The sequence below is a fragment of the Sturnira hondurensis genome, unplaced genomic scaffold (assembly GCF_014824575.4).
Source record: "Sturnira hondurensis isolate 20B ecotype Veracruz unplaced genomic scaffold, ASM1482457v3 Scaffold0010128, whole genome shotgun sequence".
In the NCBI taxonomy this organism is placed as follows: domain Eukaryota; kingdom Metazoa; phylum Chordata; class Mammalia; order Chiroptera; family Phyllostomidae; genus Sturnira; species Sturnira hondurensis.
The window spans coordinates 29798927-29819347 of record NW_028082759.1 but is presented as its reverse complement, the minus strand read 5'-3'; the positions used below and the strand labels follow the sequence as shown (position 1 = coordinate 29819347).

The 20421-nt window shown below is 41.1% G+C and overlaps 1 protein-coding gene across 1 annotated transcript; it reads left to right on the top strand.

Moving 5' to 3' along the window:
• Positions 1-17742: 17742 nt before the first annotated feature.
• On the top strand, positions 17743-18582 carry LOC118995504 (aspartyl/asparaginyl beta-hydroxylase-like). Its single transcript, XM_037058617.1, has one exon. It carries the CDS (start codon positions 17994-17996, stop codon positions 18279-18281), a length of 288 nt encoding a protein of 95 aa, XP_036914512.1. The 5' UTR covers positions 17743-17993; the 3' UTR covers positions 18282-18582.
• Positions 18583-20421: the final 1839 nt, after the last annotated feature.

Below are 20421 nucleotides of genomic sequence, written 5' to 3'. Positions count from 1 at the left end.
TACCTGTGGCTGGACTCTTTCCAGGGGTATTCGGATTCAATGACTCTGGAGTGAGGTCCAGTTATCAGTACTTTTCCAAATGCTCCCTAGGGAAGTCTAAGGCTCAGGTAGATTTGGAGCCACTGGTGAAAGGGAAGGACCCAGGAGAGAGGGAGAAAAAATGTAAGAGAGAAACAAGATAATATTGGATATAAAAGAGGCTCAAGCTGGGGCAGAGGACTTGGTCTTAAGCAACACGGACATTTCTTCTGCTGGGAAGAGAAAGGGAGGAAAGGGTGGGTTCAGAAGCAGACAAGTGTGCAGCAGAGATATGGAAGGAAGAGAAGTTCCAGTGTGGCAGGCTGCACTTCCGCTGTGAAGTGGGAAGAAAGGCCACTTGCTGAGGGGCACGAAGGAGAGTTGAGGATAGCAGAGGAGGGTTGGCATGGTTGCTATACTGGGACCCTGAAACACCTTGCTAAGGACCCATTTGAGGCTGGTGGAACCAGCTGATGTCCTTAGGTGACTTCTTCTGGCAGTGAGACTCCAGGTGTGCCTTGACTGGCAAAGTGGACATTTATAGTTATATTTGTTCATGAGTGGGAGACTAAGGGACACAATAGGGGAAAATGCCAGTAAAGGAAGTTATAGATGTGGACTGCAGAATCCGGGCAAGAGAGAGAAGGAATTGCAGAGAAAGTGGAAATGGCAGGATATAAAGTTCAAGAGACTGGAAGTCTCGATAAGATCGAAAAGTTATGTATCGAGAGCAGCTGAATACTACCAGGAGAAGAATACAATGTTGTAACCTGAGAGCAGCTGTTGGAATTTGAGTCTTCCTACGGATAGGCGTGAAGAACTAGTTGACAGCCCTGTCTGGGTAGGACTCAGAGTGTGCACAGCTGAGGCAAAACAGGGTAAAGCACCAGAACTTTGAATTTTCTGGAATACCCACTCCCCCAAATATTTTAATTGTCTTGCTTATAATCTATAAGTATATGTATGATTATACTATAAAGTACATATAGTACAACACGGACATTTCTTCTGCTGGGAAGAGAAAGGGAGGAAAGGGTGGGTTCAGAAGCAGACAAGTGTGCAGCCGAGATATGGAAGGAAGAGAAGTTCCAGTGTGGCAGGCTGCACTTTCGCTGTGAAGTGGGAAGAAAGGCCACTTGCTGAGGGGCACGAAGGAGAGTTGAGGATAGCAGAGGAGGGTTGGCATGGTTGCTATACTGGGACCCTGAAACACCTTGCTAAGGACCCATTTGAGGCTGGTGGAACCAGCTGATGTCCTTAGGTGATTTCCTCCTGCATGTAATATATTTTTATAATTATAGTTTTCCTAGCATGTCTATGATGTTTTTGAAAACATGAGAGGGAGGAAAAAAAGGAAAAGGCCCCCACATATGTGTACACAAATAAAAGGGACTCGATAAATAGGAACCAAAATATTAACAGCAAGATCAGCTTTTCCTTTTTTGTTTTCCAAATGTTGTGCAACAGTCAAATCATCTTAAAAGACAGCATAATAAAATTTATATTTTAGAAGAAAATGGTTTTTACCACAAAATAAATTTTGCTCTTTCAGGATATCTTAGTCTATAAAGGAAGTAATATTCTGAACTGCGGAACACGTGTGTTAGCAGAGAGTAGCAAAGGCAAACAGTCATTTCAATGAGTTACTTTCTTTCCGGTTTGTTTTAAATGATGAGATAGCCATCAGGCCAAATTATTTAGATTTATAAATATTTACTCTTAAGACAAGTTCCTTATGTCCATAATGTTGACTTAATAAGTGCAAATTGACATTGACATATTACAAGACTTCCTTCTCTTCAGTTATGTATTATATTAAAAGAACTTCAGGAAGGAGAACAAGAAAACAGTGAGCAAAGAAGGCCATCTCTGACTAACCATTTTTAATGTGAATCTTCTCCAAGATTCAAGAATACACATACATTTCCTATTCCCCTTTCACTCTTTGTTTCTTCCATAGCACTTAGTAACATACTATTTATATTGCTGGTACCTGTGAAATCTTCTATAATACATACACACATAAGTATTCATGTGTCTTTATATATATTAAATCAGAAATTCTGATACACCTGGTCTAAGGTAAGATGTGAGCATTGCTATTTTTTAAAGTTGATATTTGCCAGCAACCAGCATTCTCTCAAAATGGAATTGTTGGAGGCTTGTCCCCTTGTTCCCTGAAAATCAAGACATTCTCTTGTCCATCAACACTCCTGTCACCTTTGATGTCATAGTCACCCTGAACACCTGGTTGTTCCGTTCCCAGCTCATCACTGGCTAGTAAAACACTGTCTCTCCTTTGGGAAATTTAACTAAAAAGCCAACTAAAAAATGAGAAAGATTCATGCCTAAGGCTCTTTGTAACATAAACAGAGGGCAGACTACATCTCTTAGGTACTTCCGATGGAAGAGTCATGTCTGCAACAAAGTGCGGAAGGCTGCTTTTAAACGTCTAATGGTGTGCGTGGAGCCACACCTGGCGAGGCGCTGGCGGAGCGCTGCAACGACGGCCACCAGAAACCCTGGAGCAGCAGCTGGTAAGGCTGGCAGAGGGCCACTCTGCGAAGTGCATCCGGGACTCTGCAGCAGCAGCTGGCAGGGCGACTCCCAGTGTAATCAACTCAGATGACATCAGCTATACTTTAAAAATCACTTCCTGAACCAGCAGCATCTCTTTTTCCAACTTTTGCTTCTGAAATAATTATTGACTTAGAGAGCATTTCAAGGATAATACAGAGAAGTCCCATGTACCATTGCCTCAGGTTTGCCCGATGGTTGTATCTCATGTAACTATAGTCGAATGTCAAGCCCAGGAAACTGACACTGTTACAATGTGTGCCTAGTTCCATGTCATTTTTATCAAATATGTAATTCATATAACCATCACTACAGCTGAGATAAAAAAAATCATTCCATCATTTTTACTTTCTCTGGGATGAAGACCTGGAGGGCAATTGCCGGATGTCCCTGGAGGGCTGGCCTTTCTATTGCTATGGTCCTCCCTGTACCCAGTCATTTCCTTTGCTCTCCAGTCTATTTATCTGAGTTCTTCTGTTTGCCTGCTTTGCCTTTTTCTACTCTCTTACTTTCAGCCTGTCTATATTGTTATACCTTCACCGAAGTTATTATAGACAGCATATAATTGTGTCATTTTAAAAAACTTCAAAATTAATAGATTTTTTTTTAGAATCTTGAGGTTTATAGAAAATTTGAGCAGTGAGCGGAGATCCTATATACTCTCCTCTCAGTCCCTTTCCCCAGTTGCTCATTGTTTAACATCTACAACTAGTGAGGAACATTTGTTATAATTAGTGGACCATATTGATACATTATTATCAATCAAAGTGCACAATTTACATTGGGGTTCGCTCTGTGTTGTGTATTCCATGAGTCTGACAAATGCATCTGCCGTTAAATTGTCATTGAGAATAATTTCCCTGACTTTAAAATCCCCTGTGCTCTCTCTGGTCGTTACTCCCTCCCTCTGACCTAAGTCCTCAGCAACTACCTACCGTTTCACTTGTCTGCATAGTTTTACCTGTTCCAGAATGTCATAGAATGGGTATCATACAATATGTAGCCTTTTCAGATTGGCTTCTTCTCCCTACTGATAAGCATTTAAGATCCCTCCAAGTCTTTTGTGACTTTGGTGATTCTTTGATTCTTCAAAGTCTTTTTGTGACTTTGGTGATTCCTGAATAATATTTCATTACCTGGGTACATAATGATACGGGTATATCACTCACTGAAGGATGTTTTGCTTCTCTTTTGGTGAATATGCATAAAGCTTCTGTAAACATTCCTGGGCAATTTTTGTGTACTCATAGTTTTCAATTCATTTTGGTAAATACCAAGGAAAATTACATTTATTTCATCGTTCTGGCGGGAGAAGTTCCCTCGTCAGCCCTGTTTAAGAATAAATGAATGTACTGTTAATCAGTAAGTGATTATCTTTTTTATCCTGACCATAGTTTATTTTTAATTACCATATGGACACATCAAGCCTGCTCTCTTTAGTCAAAAGATAGAGAAAGAGGTAACCTAGACAGACCGAATATCTTTTTAGTATTAGCAATCATCAGACATCAATTAAAGTATCACTAGACCCAGAGGGCTAAGGTAAATATGGTTTAAAAATTAGAGATAACCTCTGTACAAAGACCTCTCACATTCAAAACAAATGAGTAGATCTCATCACTCAATACAAACTTCTGCAATACTTCTGCTATATAACTGCATTCATATTTTAGTGGTAAAAATGTAGAGATTTTTTTTTAAAGTATCATCTGACTGCTATAGGGAATCATAAACCACCAAACTGTAGAAGAAAATTGAGAAAATTACATGAAGTTAACTGAGAAATAGCTCAGTGGGATCAAATTTCAAAAAGCAAAGTTAATACAGCAAATGATGAGTTTCTTGAATGAAAAATTCTCACCCTACTTTGAACTCACTTTAAGTTTGACATAAATATTTTCGCCTAATGAATACCTCTTGAACCACGAATTAATACTTTTCTCCAACTGCCATAGTCTCTGTTTGCCTAATTACAGACAGGCAATAGACTTTCCAAATGTGAAGGCACAGGGTGTTCATCGGCTTCTAATGTGTTAACGTTTCTAGTCACTTTAGCTCAGGGAAAGGTGACTTTGCCACCTCTTACATAATTTACATCTGTGCTGTTTTCGGCTATTAATATTTTGTACAACCAAGAGCAAAATATTTCTCATTGTTTAAAGTACACAGAGCAATATAAATATAGGTTCATCTTAAAACTGGTTGGAACTTTAATAGAAGGGTAGTTTTTATAAATAATAAAGTTTGTTTGCTTGTATAATACAACGCAAAAGACTTTCAGGGAAATATGCAGATCCCACCCATCAGTCTCAACCATCCCAGATCTTCAGTTTATTAATAGGATCTGATATGTACTCAGTGTCTGCTTTGTACCACAGGTCAATTCTCCCCATACCCTTTTCTTCCCAGCTGTCCACATGAAGCACTGTGTCAAGATGTATCCAGTGTATTGGTGACTAGCTAATACCCAGGATTTCCAAGGGCCAGGAAACCCTCAGGTTGACCTAGGAGAAGAAATGGGACTGGCACCCCTAACCAAGTCCACCATGATCTACCACAGATTTTTGAGCCTGAGCAATCGGGTCAATGGTAGTGCCATTTTCTGATGTGGGGAACACTTAAGGAGAAGCAAGTCTCTAGAGAGAAAGTGAGAAATCTTAGTACAGTAGATGTTTATCCTTAACATTTTTTGAGGTAGATAGGACCTTTAAGGATCCCCCAAATTCATCATACCACCTATAATATTTTCCATAAAGTACACTGTAGTGGAAAAAGAGACCTTTTTTTTTGTCCCTTAAAGATCTCTCTCCTGCTTGAGAACCATTGAAATGGTGTCACAAATGCCTTTTTCCTTTATTGTTCTGCAGGACCACACAGTGTACCCATCTAGGGTTCCACAGATAAATATGACATTTCACTAGATTCCCCATAACTTTGAATTGTTAGCTCAAGGTTTTTCCAGGCATCAAATGTCATTATCAGCATTGCAATTAGTTTCTTTTTTTGGCCACTTCCAAAAACAAATAGAATTGGTTTCACTTCCTGAATGTTTCTGAATATGAGACAATGACTCAAAGTAAGAAAGCCAAGTCAAGACAAGATTGCAAAGTAAGCTATGAACATCTCTCACTGGTTAAGCAGATTATTCAGGAATAACAACATGCCCATCCCTAAAGTATTAATGGTGTGAATCAGTACAATTTGAGAATCTTTCAAGTTATGAATCAGAGAGTCTTACAACTGGTTAAAATCATAAATTTTAAATCCAAGAAAGTCAATGATGTACCTGAATTGATCACATCCATCTTCTACTAAATTGTTTTTCTACCCTATATGTTGTCAGCGAAGTTTCCCAATTCTGTGCTTTGAGACCCCTCACTCTGCCCTGTGGTAATGCAAAGCTTTGCCTGTCTACTTTTAAGATTTATTCAGAGCCTTGATGGAGTTTCGGATACCCTAAAGAGGACATGTTCGAAACAAACAGAAAATCTCGGTTCAAATCTTGTCTCTGCCATTTACAAACTGTGTGACTTCTGGAGAGTTGCTTAGTCTCTCTGAAAAGTGTTTCTCAATGTCTAAAAATGGCCCAGAGTAAGTGCCTTCATTGGTCATGGAGATAGATGCACCCCGCAGATCACCCTTTAAGAGATCCTGCTGTGAGGAGCTCAGTTAGCCAGTGGTTCTGGCTGCCACACCTTTGAATTTGCTGTGACATTTTCTGGAGGTCACTCCCCCCAGCCCACAGCTGAGCAAGGAAGGAGTATTAGAGCTGGCCCATTTGACCTCTAAAGGTCAAACTCTGCTGTGGATTCCCACTGGCCTGTCTGAGATGGCCTCACAGGTACTCTGAACAACTTACTATTAGTTTTCCCCAATCATCTTTCCTTCCTCTCTCCTTTCACAATGGTCAGATGGCATCATTGGCTGAAGGTGCCCACTGCCTACTCCTGCTTTCTAGCCATTTATCCTGCACAGGTTTTTCCCTCAATATACCTCTTGAGTAACTAACTGTATCTTGGAGGCTGCCTTTCATAAGACCCTAACTTGCTGTCTCTAATGGAGACCAGTGAAGATCTTGAGCATTCCATCATGTCTTTCAAACAGGACATAAAGCATACACTTGCATCTCTGCAAGAAGTCACTTGTGTGTAGCTAGTTCAACATTAGCCAGGCTTAAAAATTTCTGTTCCTGCCTTGGCTGGTATGGCTCAGTGGACTGAGTGCCAGCCTGAGAACTGAAGGGTCTCTGGTTCGATTCCCGGCCAGGGCACATGTCTGGGTTGTGGGCCAGGTCCACAGTTGGTGGCACACAAGGGGCAACCACACACTGATGTTTCTCTCCCTCTCTTTCTCTCTCCCTTTCCTCTCTCAAAAAATAAAATCTTTAAAAAAGGAAACTGTAAGACAGTGTATTTTTAAAACATTTTTCCCTTACTGCTCCTGACCTACGACCTCTGGAGTATGTGGTATCAACTTCTTAGCATGGTCTTGCCTGTACTCTTCAGAATTCTTCACTCCACCTTTGTGTGATGGTTCATCCAATCCCCCTCCCACTACCCATTGTTCTTCCAGCTTCTAAGACTTTGTACGGTTTTAGAAATATCCATACAGATGACTTCAAGAACTATGTCATATTCCCCTGTATTAATGTTACCAGGGAAACAAGAACTCAGATGTGCAAACACGCAGATGGCCACCAAGCCCGGGTGATAATCATCAGTGTAGTGTAGAGAGTAAAGCCTGCGCTCTTGAGCCAGACTGCCAGGGGGATCTGGACAATTCTGAATCTGCCACTTAGGAGATAGTTGGTCCAGACTAGTAGATGTGTGACACTTAATTGGTACCTCAATTCCTATGTTTTGCAAAATTTAGATAATATCACATAGTAAATGCATATTATTCATTAATGAGTATGTGTGTATGGCCATAAGTATTTTTCCAGTAAATTAGGATGCCTTTATAAATTTGGTTTTAAAATGTAAATTTTTTAGAGAATAAAATTAAAGTTAAGGGATTGTATTTTCCTACAACTATTACTTTACCCAAGTTTCACGGCAGTAGTTAAGCCTTATCAGAGTGCATAGTGCTGGAATATAAGTAATCCACTAAAAATAATAGCCTTCATAGACTTTAATGGTTGGATGGAAGGAAGGAAGAATTAAAGAAAAGGGGAAAGAATGGAGAGGGGAAGGGAAGAAAGAAAGCTAGACAATAAGTAAAATAACATACGGGACCGTGGAGTAAAGATGAGGTACCAGGGAAGAATGTTTTATTTCCGAATTTGTGAAGTGGAGCAGTAGCTAGAACTGTGGTCTGGCTGTAAGGCAGTGTTTCTCAACATGTTAAAACAAGTTTTATTGAAGTCTAAGTGCTGTACTGAAAATTGCACTTACTTAACTTGTACAATTTGATGAGTTCAGACATATACCCATGGAATCAAAACAATCAAGTCAAAAAAATTATTGTCCCCCAGCACATAAGGGACCTTTTTAGATATTTCCTTTTCTGTAATGATCCCTCCACCCCATGACAATTTAATACCACAGATCTACATATCTATTTGTGTGCTAGGCCCTTTAGAGGTGATCGTTGTATTATCTAAATTTTTTTGCTCCCCAGAACCAACTTTTACCTCACACTGCCCTTGCTGAGAAGGCATGCTGGAAGGTAACTGAGTTCCAGTGCTGCACGGACCCATCATTCAATGTTTTCTAAGTCACTCACTCTTTGAGGCCCATTTTCCTCATTTGTGAAATGAAGAGGTTGAACAACAAGCTCTTGAAGACTTCATCATGGTCCTGGAGCCCCGCAACTTTTATGTGGTATGCATGGACCCACTGTAGCTTGCTCCTCTGGCCCTCCCTACCCCCTTACCCACCCACCTTTGCAGGCAGAAACTGTGGGTAGCACCCTGTATTGGGATTGGTAGCTTGTGTGTCAGGCTCCCTCCAAAATGACAGGAGCTCCTGAAGACAACGTCCATATGCGTTTGGTACCATACCTGGCAGGATAGGCACTTGGTGGACCTTTGTAGGATGGGCCACACAGAGTACTTACAGGTTGAACTAGATAAGCTTGGCCAGTGTTAGCCCTTTTGCCATCAAATATACAGGTTAACCTAGGCATCGTGGAATTAAATGACACTTGGCTTGTACTGTGTTCCACAGGGCAGTGTCTGGCAACTCAAAAGGTCAAAGAATACTTAAGAAAGGAAAGAAATTTGAGAGCAATAGAGGGAAAACCATGGAAGTCATATTGTTACCAACCTACATTTCTTTCAAAATGCCCAGTAGCTTTTAGCTGTAGCAGATTGTTCTGACCAAGACTCGGCAAGACAGTTAAACAGTTTTGTCAAAATTGGGCATGTAGGGATATTGCCATTAAAATTTTTTATGCCGTTTATAGTATAAATCTGTCATAAAAAGTAAGAAGGAAATGATTGGCTACATTTGTAAAGCACTCTCATTTCCAAGGGGCTTTGTCATGAATTACCTCGTTGCAGGCTCCAGAAAAGTTTCATATAATGCAAAAGATGCTCAAACTAAGTGAATGCACTGAACCAGCAAAGGAGCATTCCTTTGCCAGTCATGTTGATATCTTATATGGATGTCTTAAGCATTCTCTTCACAGACTGGTTTATAATATTTAAAGTTGCTATAGATACAAGAAAGCTATATAACCCATTTGCCATTTCTCATCTTCCACCACCAAATTTGTCAATAATTAACTGAAACAAATTATAAGAAACAACTTCCATTAACAACTACCAAGACTTAACATTATAGAATGCAAGGAATAAAGGGAACTTTATCTTCTGATGCAAATATGCGTAACCTTTGGTACATGGTCCCTAAAATTGACTGGAAAATGTCATGGCTACCAGAGTGTCTCTCATAATAGTCCATAGCTTTCATTAGATTATGAAGGTGGATGGGCCTGATCGTGATAGCCCAATTACATCTGAGACAACTGAGACTGGAGAGGTCAACTGCATTATTGGGGTTCCACACCACAATTAGAACCAGAATTTGTGCCTTCTCCTGTCATTGAAGTGCCTTGAAGAACTGTAAATTTTTGAGCCCAATCAGGAATTAGTTATATCTGTGAGATTCTAAAGTTTGAATATAAAAGAATCTTGCACATGCTTGCCTAATTTTTCTTGAGATTACAGCCTTTAATTTGGATTAGTTAGCATTGCCTTAATGATACAATCTCAACAATAAAATGTATAGAAAAGGAATCATTTCACAAGGAGAAACTGTGGTGAGTGTGCATTAAAACTTGAAGAGAACTGATAATGTTGCATGATTACAGAGTGATACATATACTGATTCCCTGGAAACGGTTAAGGCAGAGGCCCCTATTTAAAAATTAAGAAACTGAGAGCAGATCTCATTAGTAGCCTGAAAAAGCAGTATAGATGCTGAACAAGCTTATGTGAATGTCAAGGACAAAGTTTTTTAAAGGCAACAACATACATGTTATAAATGAATAGATAGGGAATGTTAGTAGAATTATGTGAAATAAGATTTCCCTTAGTTTTTTTTAATGTGGGAATTTGCTCAAATTATCTGACTTGTTTTATTTAAAAAATATAGTTCTTATTAGCAATAAGAATAAGAATAAGTAATCAATTGGATGCCTAGCTTAGGTAAGAACAAGAAAACGGTTGTAACTGGTTTTAAAAAATGGCATTTTACACCTATTTTATCACAGTGTCTTCTCCTTGCTTCCTCCAGTCAGCTCTCAGATGCCATAGAGTGTCCCTCTCCCCATGAAAAGATCAGGACATTGAAAGATAAAGCCCAACCCAGTTACCATGTCTGTGTAGCAAACAGTGCAACATCTCAAAAAATGCAGAAGGAGGAAAAAACCCAGACGCACATATTACCACTCTATTTGCAAATACCCAAAATGATTCTGAAAATGGGAAGTGGATTTGAAGAAAGGAAAGCACTGCTCCAAAGTGCAGGAGAGCGCCATGAGTGCACTATTTGGTGACCAGGCAGCCAACAAAGTCCCCCCAAGTGTGGTAGGAAGCACCACTCCCCATCCTTCCAAAGCATCCAGATCAGCCCAGAGGGAAACATAGAGAGGGAGGCGGAGAAGAGAGAGGCCTTGGACCTCAAGGTTTCTAAGCAGCAGGGAGGGTGCTGGGGGATGCAGCAGTGAAGCTGGCTTCTCTAGTCCCCTGACTCTGCTCCCTGACTCTTTAGAAGAAAGGGAGTGATAGTGGCAGCCGCCCAAAGCCCCACAAACTAAGGCTTGCACCTCTGGAAACCTTCCTTACAGTTCTTCTGACTGGACTGGGGCTCTTTGAATGGGATGAGTCGGAAATAAGGAAGTAAGCAAATGGCAGGGGAGAGTCACACGTGTGGGGAAGCCATTCATTAGTCATAGGACGCACACTGCAGGAAGGAGGGAAATGCCACTTCCCTCTCCTGTTTATTGCTCTAGCTTCTAGGCATCCAGAAATCAAGTGAAGAGTGTTCAGAGCAGCTACAGAGCATGGCCTTGGGGACTGGTAATTTTTTTGCATCAGGGAATCTAAAATTTTAGAGAAAGGATCACAAAGAGCTGTTCCTTTAGCCACCAATGACTCAATGCCGGCCTACTATGTATAGGGCCCCGTGGTAAGTGCTGAGAGAAAGAACAACAGCTGTAACATGAAGTTCTCTCCCTAACTATCTTGAATTCTGATTATACCCTGCTAATGGTAGCAGAAAAAAACAAAAACAAAAAACCAAAATATGTCCACTCCTGCTGGCACCGCTGAGGAGAGGGGTACCCAGTCCGGAGTGAGGACTTCTGAGATGATCACTGTGCTGGCCTTGGACAAAGCGATGGGCCCTAGAGCGATGGTTTGTACCAGTCACGCTTCACTTGCTCCATTGTCTGTTGGTAGGGTCTCCCCATCCCCCACTCCCAAGAGTAAACTATTTTGGCCATTCTCCTTGGCTGGCGCCTTATTTATTTGCAGAGTTGTTATTCTGTGGGATCAGGGCCAACTGTTTGCCAGTCATGCTGAATCTGCCATCCTTTCATCCTCACAATTTGCATTTCTAACGTGAGTCCTAAGGGTGGGGAAGGAGCAAGGATTGGCAGAGAGTCTTCCTAATGACTATAGGACTTTTCCCCTGCTCTCTAAGTCCTAGCCACGCAAAGCATTTTTACCTCTGAGTCCACTGTATCTCCCAGGAGGAAATGATTTAGGCCTGCCTTGTTGACAGACCAGGGAGGAAGGTGTCAGGAGGTAAGGGACCAGCAGGCAAGCACACTCTGCACAATGCCCTTTCCTTTTGTGCCCAGAATGTGTACTGAGTGGAACTGCATTGCTATCGTGGGTGGTTTTGAAGAGAGAAAGTCATTAGAGAATAGCTGAGGGTGGGGCCAAGGTGTCTGACACATCCTTCCTTGATGCTTTGAGGCAAAGGATGATAAAAGGGTGAGGAACACATCACAGTGCTCTGTAACGGTCGAACCACCCCCAGCTGCCTGTGTTATGGATCATACCGCGTACACAAACAGGAATTCAACTTGAATAAGCGTAATTCAGTGAGAGTTGCTGCTTGTAAGATCTGCTTCTGAGAATGTGAATTTGAAGTCCAATGAGTCATTATATGTCTTTAATACTTGAAGTGATCCTTTTAACTTGAGACTGACTTTCTTTTTTTAAAGATTAGATGAAAATCTGAATTGAGAGTACACAATAACCTATGTAAAATTTATCAGCTTCTTAATGTATGGGCACACATGCCCAACTGACTATAATAATAATATTGATAACAAATCTGGTGACAGATCCAACATCTGCTAACTTAGAAATAGAAAAAAGGGGAGGCGGGGTGCAAATCTAGCTAAAAGGATAAAACTTTGTTTCTCTTTTTTACATCCTAGTCTTATACCATCCACAGATTATCTTCTCTGTCCCATTTGGTCTGATTTGGAAGTCACATCACTATTTTGAGGGTCTAATTGCTGTCAGTTTAATCTGTTCTTAATTGGTCTCACTTCAGGTGTTACGTAGGCTTTAACTGTCATTCTCTACTTCAGGATTCCATGTTTCCTAAGTGATTACCGCGCAGCTTTGTACCCTGGTTCCTTCCCTTCCTAGGCTTGCTTTTTAAGGGTCTATGTTAGTTATTCATGGCTGCTCACAGTTTTATGATAGGATAAACGCTAAAAGGGGTACCCTACCTATTCTGAAGAAAATAAAATTTGAGGTTGTGCACACTTGAAAAGATCTCTCCTTCTGTCAAAAACACATTTATTTTAATGATTTGTATGAATATCAAATATAAGCCCTTGCCTGACAAATATAAGCAGCTTATCTTACAAATATAAACATATCGGCTTGAAAGATATGAAGCAGTTGGGCTGAATCAAGAGGTGGCCTTGTGGGCCAGTAAAACCACTCCCCGGGCAGAGGAAGACTGAGTTCCAAGAGCCTGAGATGCAAATACTTATTCATACCCACTCTGCGCCACAGGGACATGCAGACGAGACCGCTGGCTGTCCTCAGCCTGGTCAAGATGCCTGCGTGTGGCTTCCTAAATACTGTTTGTGACTTTGTTTTCTCATAGGCCCAAGCACAACAGCAGGCTGTTTATATTTGATTTCAATGTCCTCAAATTTGGGATGAATATATATATTTTAAATTTTTATTATTGAACATTGTCATTTACTTCTGTTTATTTATTTATCTTTGTATTTTATTTAATGTTTAAACGAAGTGCAATACGAATACCATCAAGAAGCTGAGAAACCAGAATTACGTAATTTGTGAGACAGCTCCTTGGAAATGATTTCCACATAGCCGCACTAGGTTCACATGCTCTCTGGTGCTTGGAGCAGCAGCTTCGGCGACACTCTCTGCATCGGTGTCTGTCTCTAGGCTCACAGGGATCCAGCCACAGAGAGATGATTTCATCAAGTGATGAAGTCAGCGCTGTAGCAGTTCCTCAAAGGATTAAAAAAAATATTTGGGACTACTAGCCATGAACACTAAAGTTTTTTTAAATTGATTTTTGGGGTGGGTAAAGAGGGATAGAGATAGAGATAGAGAGAGAGAGAGAGAGAGAGAGAGATTTGTTGTTCCATTTATTGATACATTCATTGGTTGCCTCTTGTATGTGCCCTCATGAGAGATTGAACCTGCAATTTTGGTGTTTTGGAACAATGCTCCAACCGACTAAGCTACTCATCCGCGGCCAAACGAAACAAGTTTTTAAAGTAATAAATTGCGTAGTTCTTCAAGTAAAGATGTACTGTAGAGTTATAATCATATTAGCAGTGGTCTTTAGGTTAATAAAAATCTTTTTTAAACTTTATTTTATAGCTGACACTATTACAGATGTTCCCCTTTTTCCTCCCTTTGCCCACCTCCACCCAGATAGGCTAATAAAATCTTGCTGCAATGGTAAAGGGAGACCTCCCTATTTTCCATGCCAGCAAGTTCTTCAGCAAAGCCTCTGAGGATTTGTTTTTCCTAGTATGGGCTGAGTAATATTTGTCATGTGTTTATAAAATTGCAGAATAGATTCAAGTCCACTGATGGCATTGTGAAAAAGGCGAAGTCAGTGCCAATTTATGTAGGGCACACATGATTTCTCATCAACTATCAAGAAGTTAAGTTGACTAAATGATTTAATTTTGCAGATAATTACAAGGCAAGTTCATTGCTTAATGTATTTAGACTTGATGAAACTGGTGGATCCAAGAAACTAGATACTTCTCTCTGGATCAGGGAACCATCTCTATCAAAGACTAGTAGTTATTTCCATAAGACATAGAAATAATTGCTTTTATTATACACACACAAATTCTTGAGTTAAGGATAGAATCCTTGAGATTCCTTCATTCCCCCTTTCTTGATTACTTTCTACACACTCATAAATCACATTAATATCTCCTTTCATATGCCATAGAATTGCCAAGCCTATATAATAAGTTGTTACTCTCATTATTTGACCTTTTCTCCATGTTTAAGCTTTTTTTCTGGCATTCTGTTTAAAAGTTAAAAAGAAAATCAATTCTATCAGTACCCTGTACTACGAAACTTAAGACCCAGCAATAACCATTAATTACATGCTATTTATTAGGCAAGAAATTCAGCACTAAGATGTATCAATCCTGATAGAAAAACATGTAAAGAACAGGGATGAAAAGAGAAATGACAGGTTTCTTAGCTAGAGTTTTCAGACTATTTTTATTACAACAAATTATTTCCAAAATAATATATTTGACTAGATTGAAAATTACTTCCGCTAATATAAATTCATTCTATCTATTTATAATGTAGATACTAGCCAGAATTGTTTTCAGTGGTAATATAAAGTCAAGTGTTTTGATGAAAATGAAAGTTTATTTATTTGTTAAGAAATAACTCACATGGGAATAATTGCTTTGAAGACACTTCGCCTCCAGAGTGCCTTCGAAGTGCCCTGGCACTGAGCAGCATAGCCTTCAGTTCAAAAAATTCCACTACTGTACAATAAAAACATACAACTGAATCACAAGCAGTTGAAATTTATTTATTTTTCACTGTGGCAGTAAATAAAGGATGAGGAAATGCCTTTAGTTTGCAATAATAGCATTTCACATTAGGAAGACAGCATGTAAATAAGAAGCACTTTCTAGGAAGCAGATTAAAAATGCAACTTTAAAACAGTATTCTAGTGGGTATAAATAATCCAGGAAGACCTAATTTAGAAAGCATTCGACTGGAGGTTGAAAGGTCAATACACACACACACAAAACTAGGACAAATCTTGTCCTCAAGTTCTCACTTGCAAATCCCTCTGAAAGCAATGGAAAGTTTATGGAAATATCTGAAAGGCACATTTGGCCCAGTTTAAAAGCTCTATTAAAGTAGTATTTTAACACATTGTCCTAGTTAAGTCTTGTCTTTATAGTCCTTTTCACATCACTGCACCAAGGGTTCAATTGTAGCTTACTCAGAAACCATAGAAATGAGGTTAGGCTAGTAGGAATAGTTGACCTTTTGTTTAATTTCAAGGATGCTTTGACTCCCTAACCCTAATCCTAACCCTCCCCCAATGCTAAGAAAAAGACTTATGTCAGAAGTTCATGGATCTAAGGTAAGTTTTGTGTTTTTGAATGCTCATAAAAAGGAAAGCATGAACAGAGATGTAAGATGTGTAATATTGATACTTACCTTGGGGAAATTTTCTCCCTTACACTAAACTATATAGGTAGCCAATGGTATCTGATGCCATAAGCATTGCTATACATTTGTGTAATACTGATAAATGTCATTGTAGCTGTTTTCTTGTGGTACTAGGAGGAAGTCAGGTAACCTCTAACTTCCTGTGCTCTGTATTTACCTGTCAATGTTACTAGATTTGCTTTCTGGAAATGCAGAAACAGAGCGTCACTTCAGGGCATTTTGCAGTTAGTTATCAAAGAAACTTGATTTCCTCAAAGTGGTGGACTTTGCTAAGCATCCACCATTAGGCTTCAGACCTATCTTCGCAGGGAGCACCAATGGGGCTTCAGGGAGACATCTACTAAGAGAAGAGGGAGCCAGGTGAGACATTCCCTGCTCAAAACCAAGCCTTGCCCTGAAAGAAAAATTTGGACCATGGACACTGGAGCCAGATGGTTTGAGTTTTTATCCTTGCTCCTTCACTTACCAGTTCTGTGACCTCAGATGCTTTGTTTAACCTCCTTGGGCCTCAGTTACTTCATCCCTCCAAATGGACACAGCAACAGAATTTTGTGATAATTTGGGAGTTCTGTAATCTTGAGCATTGTTTTTCTCGGCTTAGCTCTCATGATTTTATATTAAATACTATCACTTAGATTTCTCTTAGCCCAGTTCCCCCACCTCCCACTGAAAGGGGGTCCATTTGGGAGAAAGGATATATGGAAGTAGGAGATGCTGTTTGATGAAAACAAAGAGCTACTTCAGTAAAAAGTCTATGAGCCTCCCTGCCCCTGCTTTATCTTAATAACTAATATTATTTCATGAAAAGGAGAGAGAGGCCTTCTCCCCATTATGCAACACAACCAGTTGTGTTGAGCCATTCACAGCAGAAGAGAAGGTGGCCTAGGGTACTGGACAATGGAGGTGGGGTGCTGGGGCTGAAGAAAAGAAATAAAACCAGATGCTGCGCTGTAACTGCTGTATCTGGGTCCTGAGCCCTGTTGAGACACTCCAGAGAGGTTATCTGAAACATGGTCAAGAATTAGGGGAAAGTCTTAATAAATTGCCAGAAATGTATCAAACCACCAAACATTTCTCTGTTTGTCTCGTAGGCACCAGACATCCTTGGCAAGGGTAGATACAAAGATGAAGATGATGTTCCTGACTTCAGGTCCCGGTTTGGTTCACCCATGGGCCCAGATATTTTTTAGGTAACATGTAGAATATAGAGGCAGAATAGGTTCACGGACTGTGACTGTACAGGGGACTCATGCTTGGGGCATCAAAAAAAGATGAATGTAGGCATGGCTTGGCGGGGATAAATTTCAGGTAGATGGTGCCATCCAGTACAAGAAAATGAATTTTTTAATTTACATTTACATTTGCACCGATTAACTATGATTCTCTGAAAATACTGATGGCATAAATAAAATGAAGTCATGCTTTAAAATGGAACCTATCACTGTGTATTGCTTAAGCATTGAACTACTAACAACACCATTTCAGATATGTCTTAATATTAACACTGACAAGAAACACATCTCTTTCGCAAGAAGCAGGGCTGCATTCCTTGGTGTGTGTACGTAGAAGGAAGTGGGACGTGAACAAATTCCCAGTGAAAGGCCAAGCTCCGGTGCGCTCAGTCCCGACGCCGCACACGTGTCTGCCGGCCCCAGCCCCGCCCCCGAGCCCCGCCCCTGCCCGATCTTGCGGGGTCCTCCAACACTCGCGAGAGCCCTCTCGGCTTCCACGTTTGCCACGTTCCAAAAGGCCGGGAATGCTTGGAAAGTTGCAAGCGTCTCGCGCTTACTGGCTGCTGTGTGGTGCCAGAACAGCCCCAAGTCTGCAGGGGGAGGGGAAGTGCAGCAGGATTCCACCCCATCATAGAATCCCTGGTGATAGGTTCTAACCCCCATCACTCAGTGTTGCTGGGCGGGAGGGAGGAGGGGCTAGGCTAGGAAGGGGCGTGGCCTAAAGGGCCGTGGAGTCTTGCTCTGGCCTCTGGAGGGAGTCAAAGGGTTCGGCGTTGTAAAGGGCCGGGCGCGCGCAGCCGGCACGCGACCGAAAGTCCCCCAGTGCGCAGCGGGAGGTGCTGAGGTGCAGGGGCTGCTATAGGAGCCGCAGCTCGCACTCGCCACCGCGCCCGCCGCCGTCAACGGCCCCCGCAACCCCTGGTTCTCCACGCACTGAGGGAGTCCTACGCCCCTCGCCTGCTCCAGAGGTGCGCGCGATGGCTCCACGTAAGAATGCCAAGGGCGGCGGCGGCGGCAACAACAGCAGCAACAACAGCAGCAGCAGCAGCAGCAGCAGCAGTAGTGGCTCCAGCAGTAGCAGCGGCGGCAGCAGCAGCCCTGGGGCCCGGAGAGGTGAGAGACGCCTGCGGCGGGGATACGGGACTGGCCCCAGGGGTGCAGTCCGGACCGCGGGCGTTCCCGTCCTCTCTCTCCAGGTTCCTCCGTGCGTCTCTTCCATCCTCTGCCTTCCTCCTCCAATTGGCGTGGGCAGAGTCCGCGCTTAGTGGGCCTGGCGGGCAGATTGGAGGGGCCCGGTGATCAGGGTCCACGGCCTCGGGTTGGTGATGCGGGGGGAGCCCCTATTTGATTGATCCCTGCTGATCCCTCATCTGCAGGGCACAGCCGAGACGGAGGTTATTGATCGAGACTTTCTTGGTTTTCCATGGGACTGAAGATGGGAGTGAGAGAAACAATTTACCTTTGCCTTGCATATATTAGGGAGTTTGGAAATGAGCCAAAGTCAGAGAAAATAAATTCCTGCCAAATCAACCTCTTCTAAGAGCAACTCAAAGGAAAATCTGTGGGGGTGTGTAGAGTGTATGTGGGGGGAGTGATTTGATTATTCTTGGCAATTATTTTAAATAGTTTTGCCTTAATGTAGCTTTCTTAACATGCCTTGTAGTTGCTTTTAAACTATTACGGAATACCATAGAATACTGGGCGAGCTTCTCTACTTTTTCCCATTGTGTGTGTGTGTGTGTTTAAGTCTTACTTTTCTACACTATGTGTTTACCAACCAGAGAGAGAGCAGATGTTTTAAATCTGTTTCATCTCATATTTCAGTGGTTCTCGGTTTCAATTATACTTCCTTTAACTCCTCGGATATTGAAACTGCAATACACATCTGTATTGGCTGTGAGCTGCAGACTTTTTGAAAATCATCATTTGAAATGATTTAGAATAGATCTGTGTCCTGAAATCTACATGTAATGTATTCATATTTATCAAGAAAATAAATCAGATAACTATATCCCTACTTCAAAGAACTCTTTGTTTTATCACTTATTACTATCTGAAATTATCATATTTATTTTCATGTGTATTGTTTTCCTATTTTACTCCTTCCTCATGTTTATTTCTATTCACAACTCCTAAAATATTCCTGGCCCTTAATAGGTGCTCAATAAATATTTGATCAGTGAATGAATGAATATATTTAAATGGTGCGATTAAAGTTATTGCACACATTTACCTTCTGAGAACTAGTATTTGTGTTGGTGGTAGAAAAAGACAGCTTGACATTCAAAGCAATGATATTAACTTAAGAAAAACTTTGTATACTTTTGTCACTTGTCCTCCAGTGCTGGTCAGTGACTTACAGGCCAAAGAGTAGATAGATTAACTGGCTCCGGTCGCTCTGGCTACTCTTTTCCAAGGTAATAAATGAGAAGAGACATTGTGTGGCTCATGCACCAGCAGAGAAGGCTGGTGAACAAGACTTGGGTGTCAATTGTTTTCAGAAGTTTTTCTGTAGCTATTTACAAAGGAAGCACATCTTTATTTCATTTTTTTAAAAAGTTATTTTCAGTCGTGAGTCAAGAGGACTGATTGCACCTGAGGAAATCCCTTTATATGGCCTGTTTCTGGTAAGAATTGCTATTGGGAAATCTGTATATATTGTGTTTCCACCCCCACTGAACCGAACCGATAACTGAACCAGTTTTAATAGGCAGTTAATAAATTTAGGAAACGTTATGACCTAAATGAATGTATTCTGATTTTCATTTTCAGGCATCATAGGGCAACCTCTGCCCATATTTGAAGATCTACAGCCTTCTAAGCACTTTCCATGTTGATTCCATAATTGTCACGAAACAGACATAGTATGTGAAAGAGAATGTATTAAAAAGTATCAGTATTAGCCCTGGCTGGCATAGCTCAGTGGATTGAGCGCAGGCCTGTGAACCACACGATCGCGGTTCGATTCCCAGTCAGGGCACATGCCTGGGTTGCAGGCCAGTTCCCAGCAGGAGACTCACGAGAAGCAACCATACACTGATATTTCTCTCCTTCTCTCCTTCTCTCCTTCCTTTCCCCTCTAGAGATTAATAAATGAAAAAAATCTAAAAAAAAAAAAACAACCCAAAAGTACCACTATTACATAAAAACAATAAAAAATAAAAAAGCCTGAAAGCATTTAAAGAGTTGGTATTGGAGTCTTTCATGTTACATAATGAGTAGTCTCTTTCTGCAGGCATTATTTTGTTCAGTAAATACTGAATTCTGGGCGTGTGCCAGGTAGAAGGCACTGGAAATGGAAATGAGGATTCTTTTAGTCAAAAAGTTACATGGTAGTGCTGACAGTGTGATTTTATTTATATTGTTTTCTTGTAGCCTAATATACCCCATAGATAAAGCCAACTT

Bases quoted from the DNA above. Each gene is read 5' to 3' on its own strand.
- LOC118995504 (XM_037058617.1), top strand. From the start codon at position 17,994: ATGGCTCCACGTAAGAATGCCAAGGGCGGCGGCGGCGGCAACAACAGC.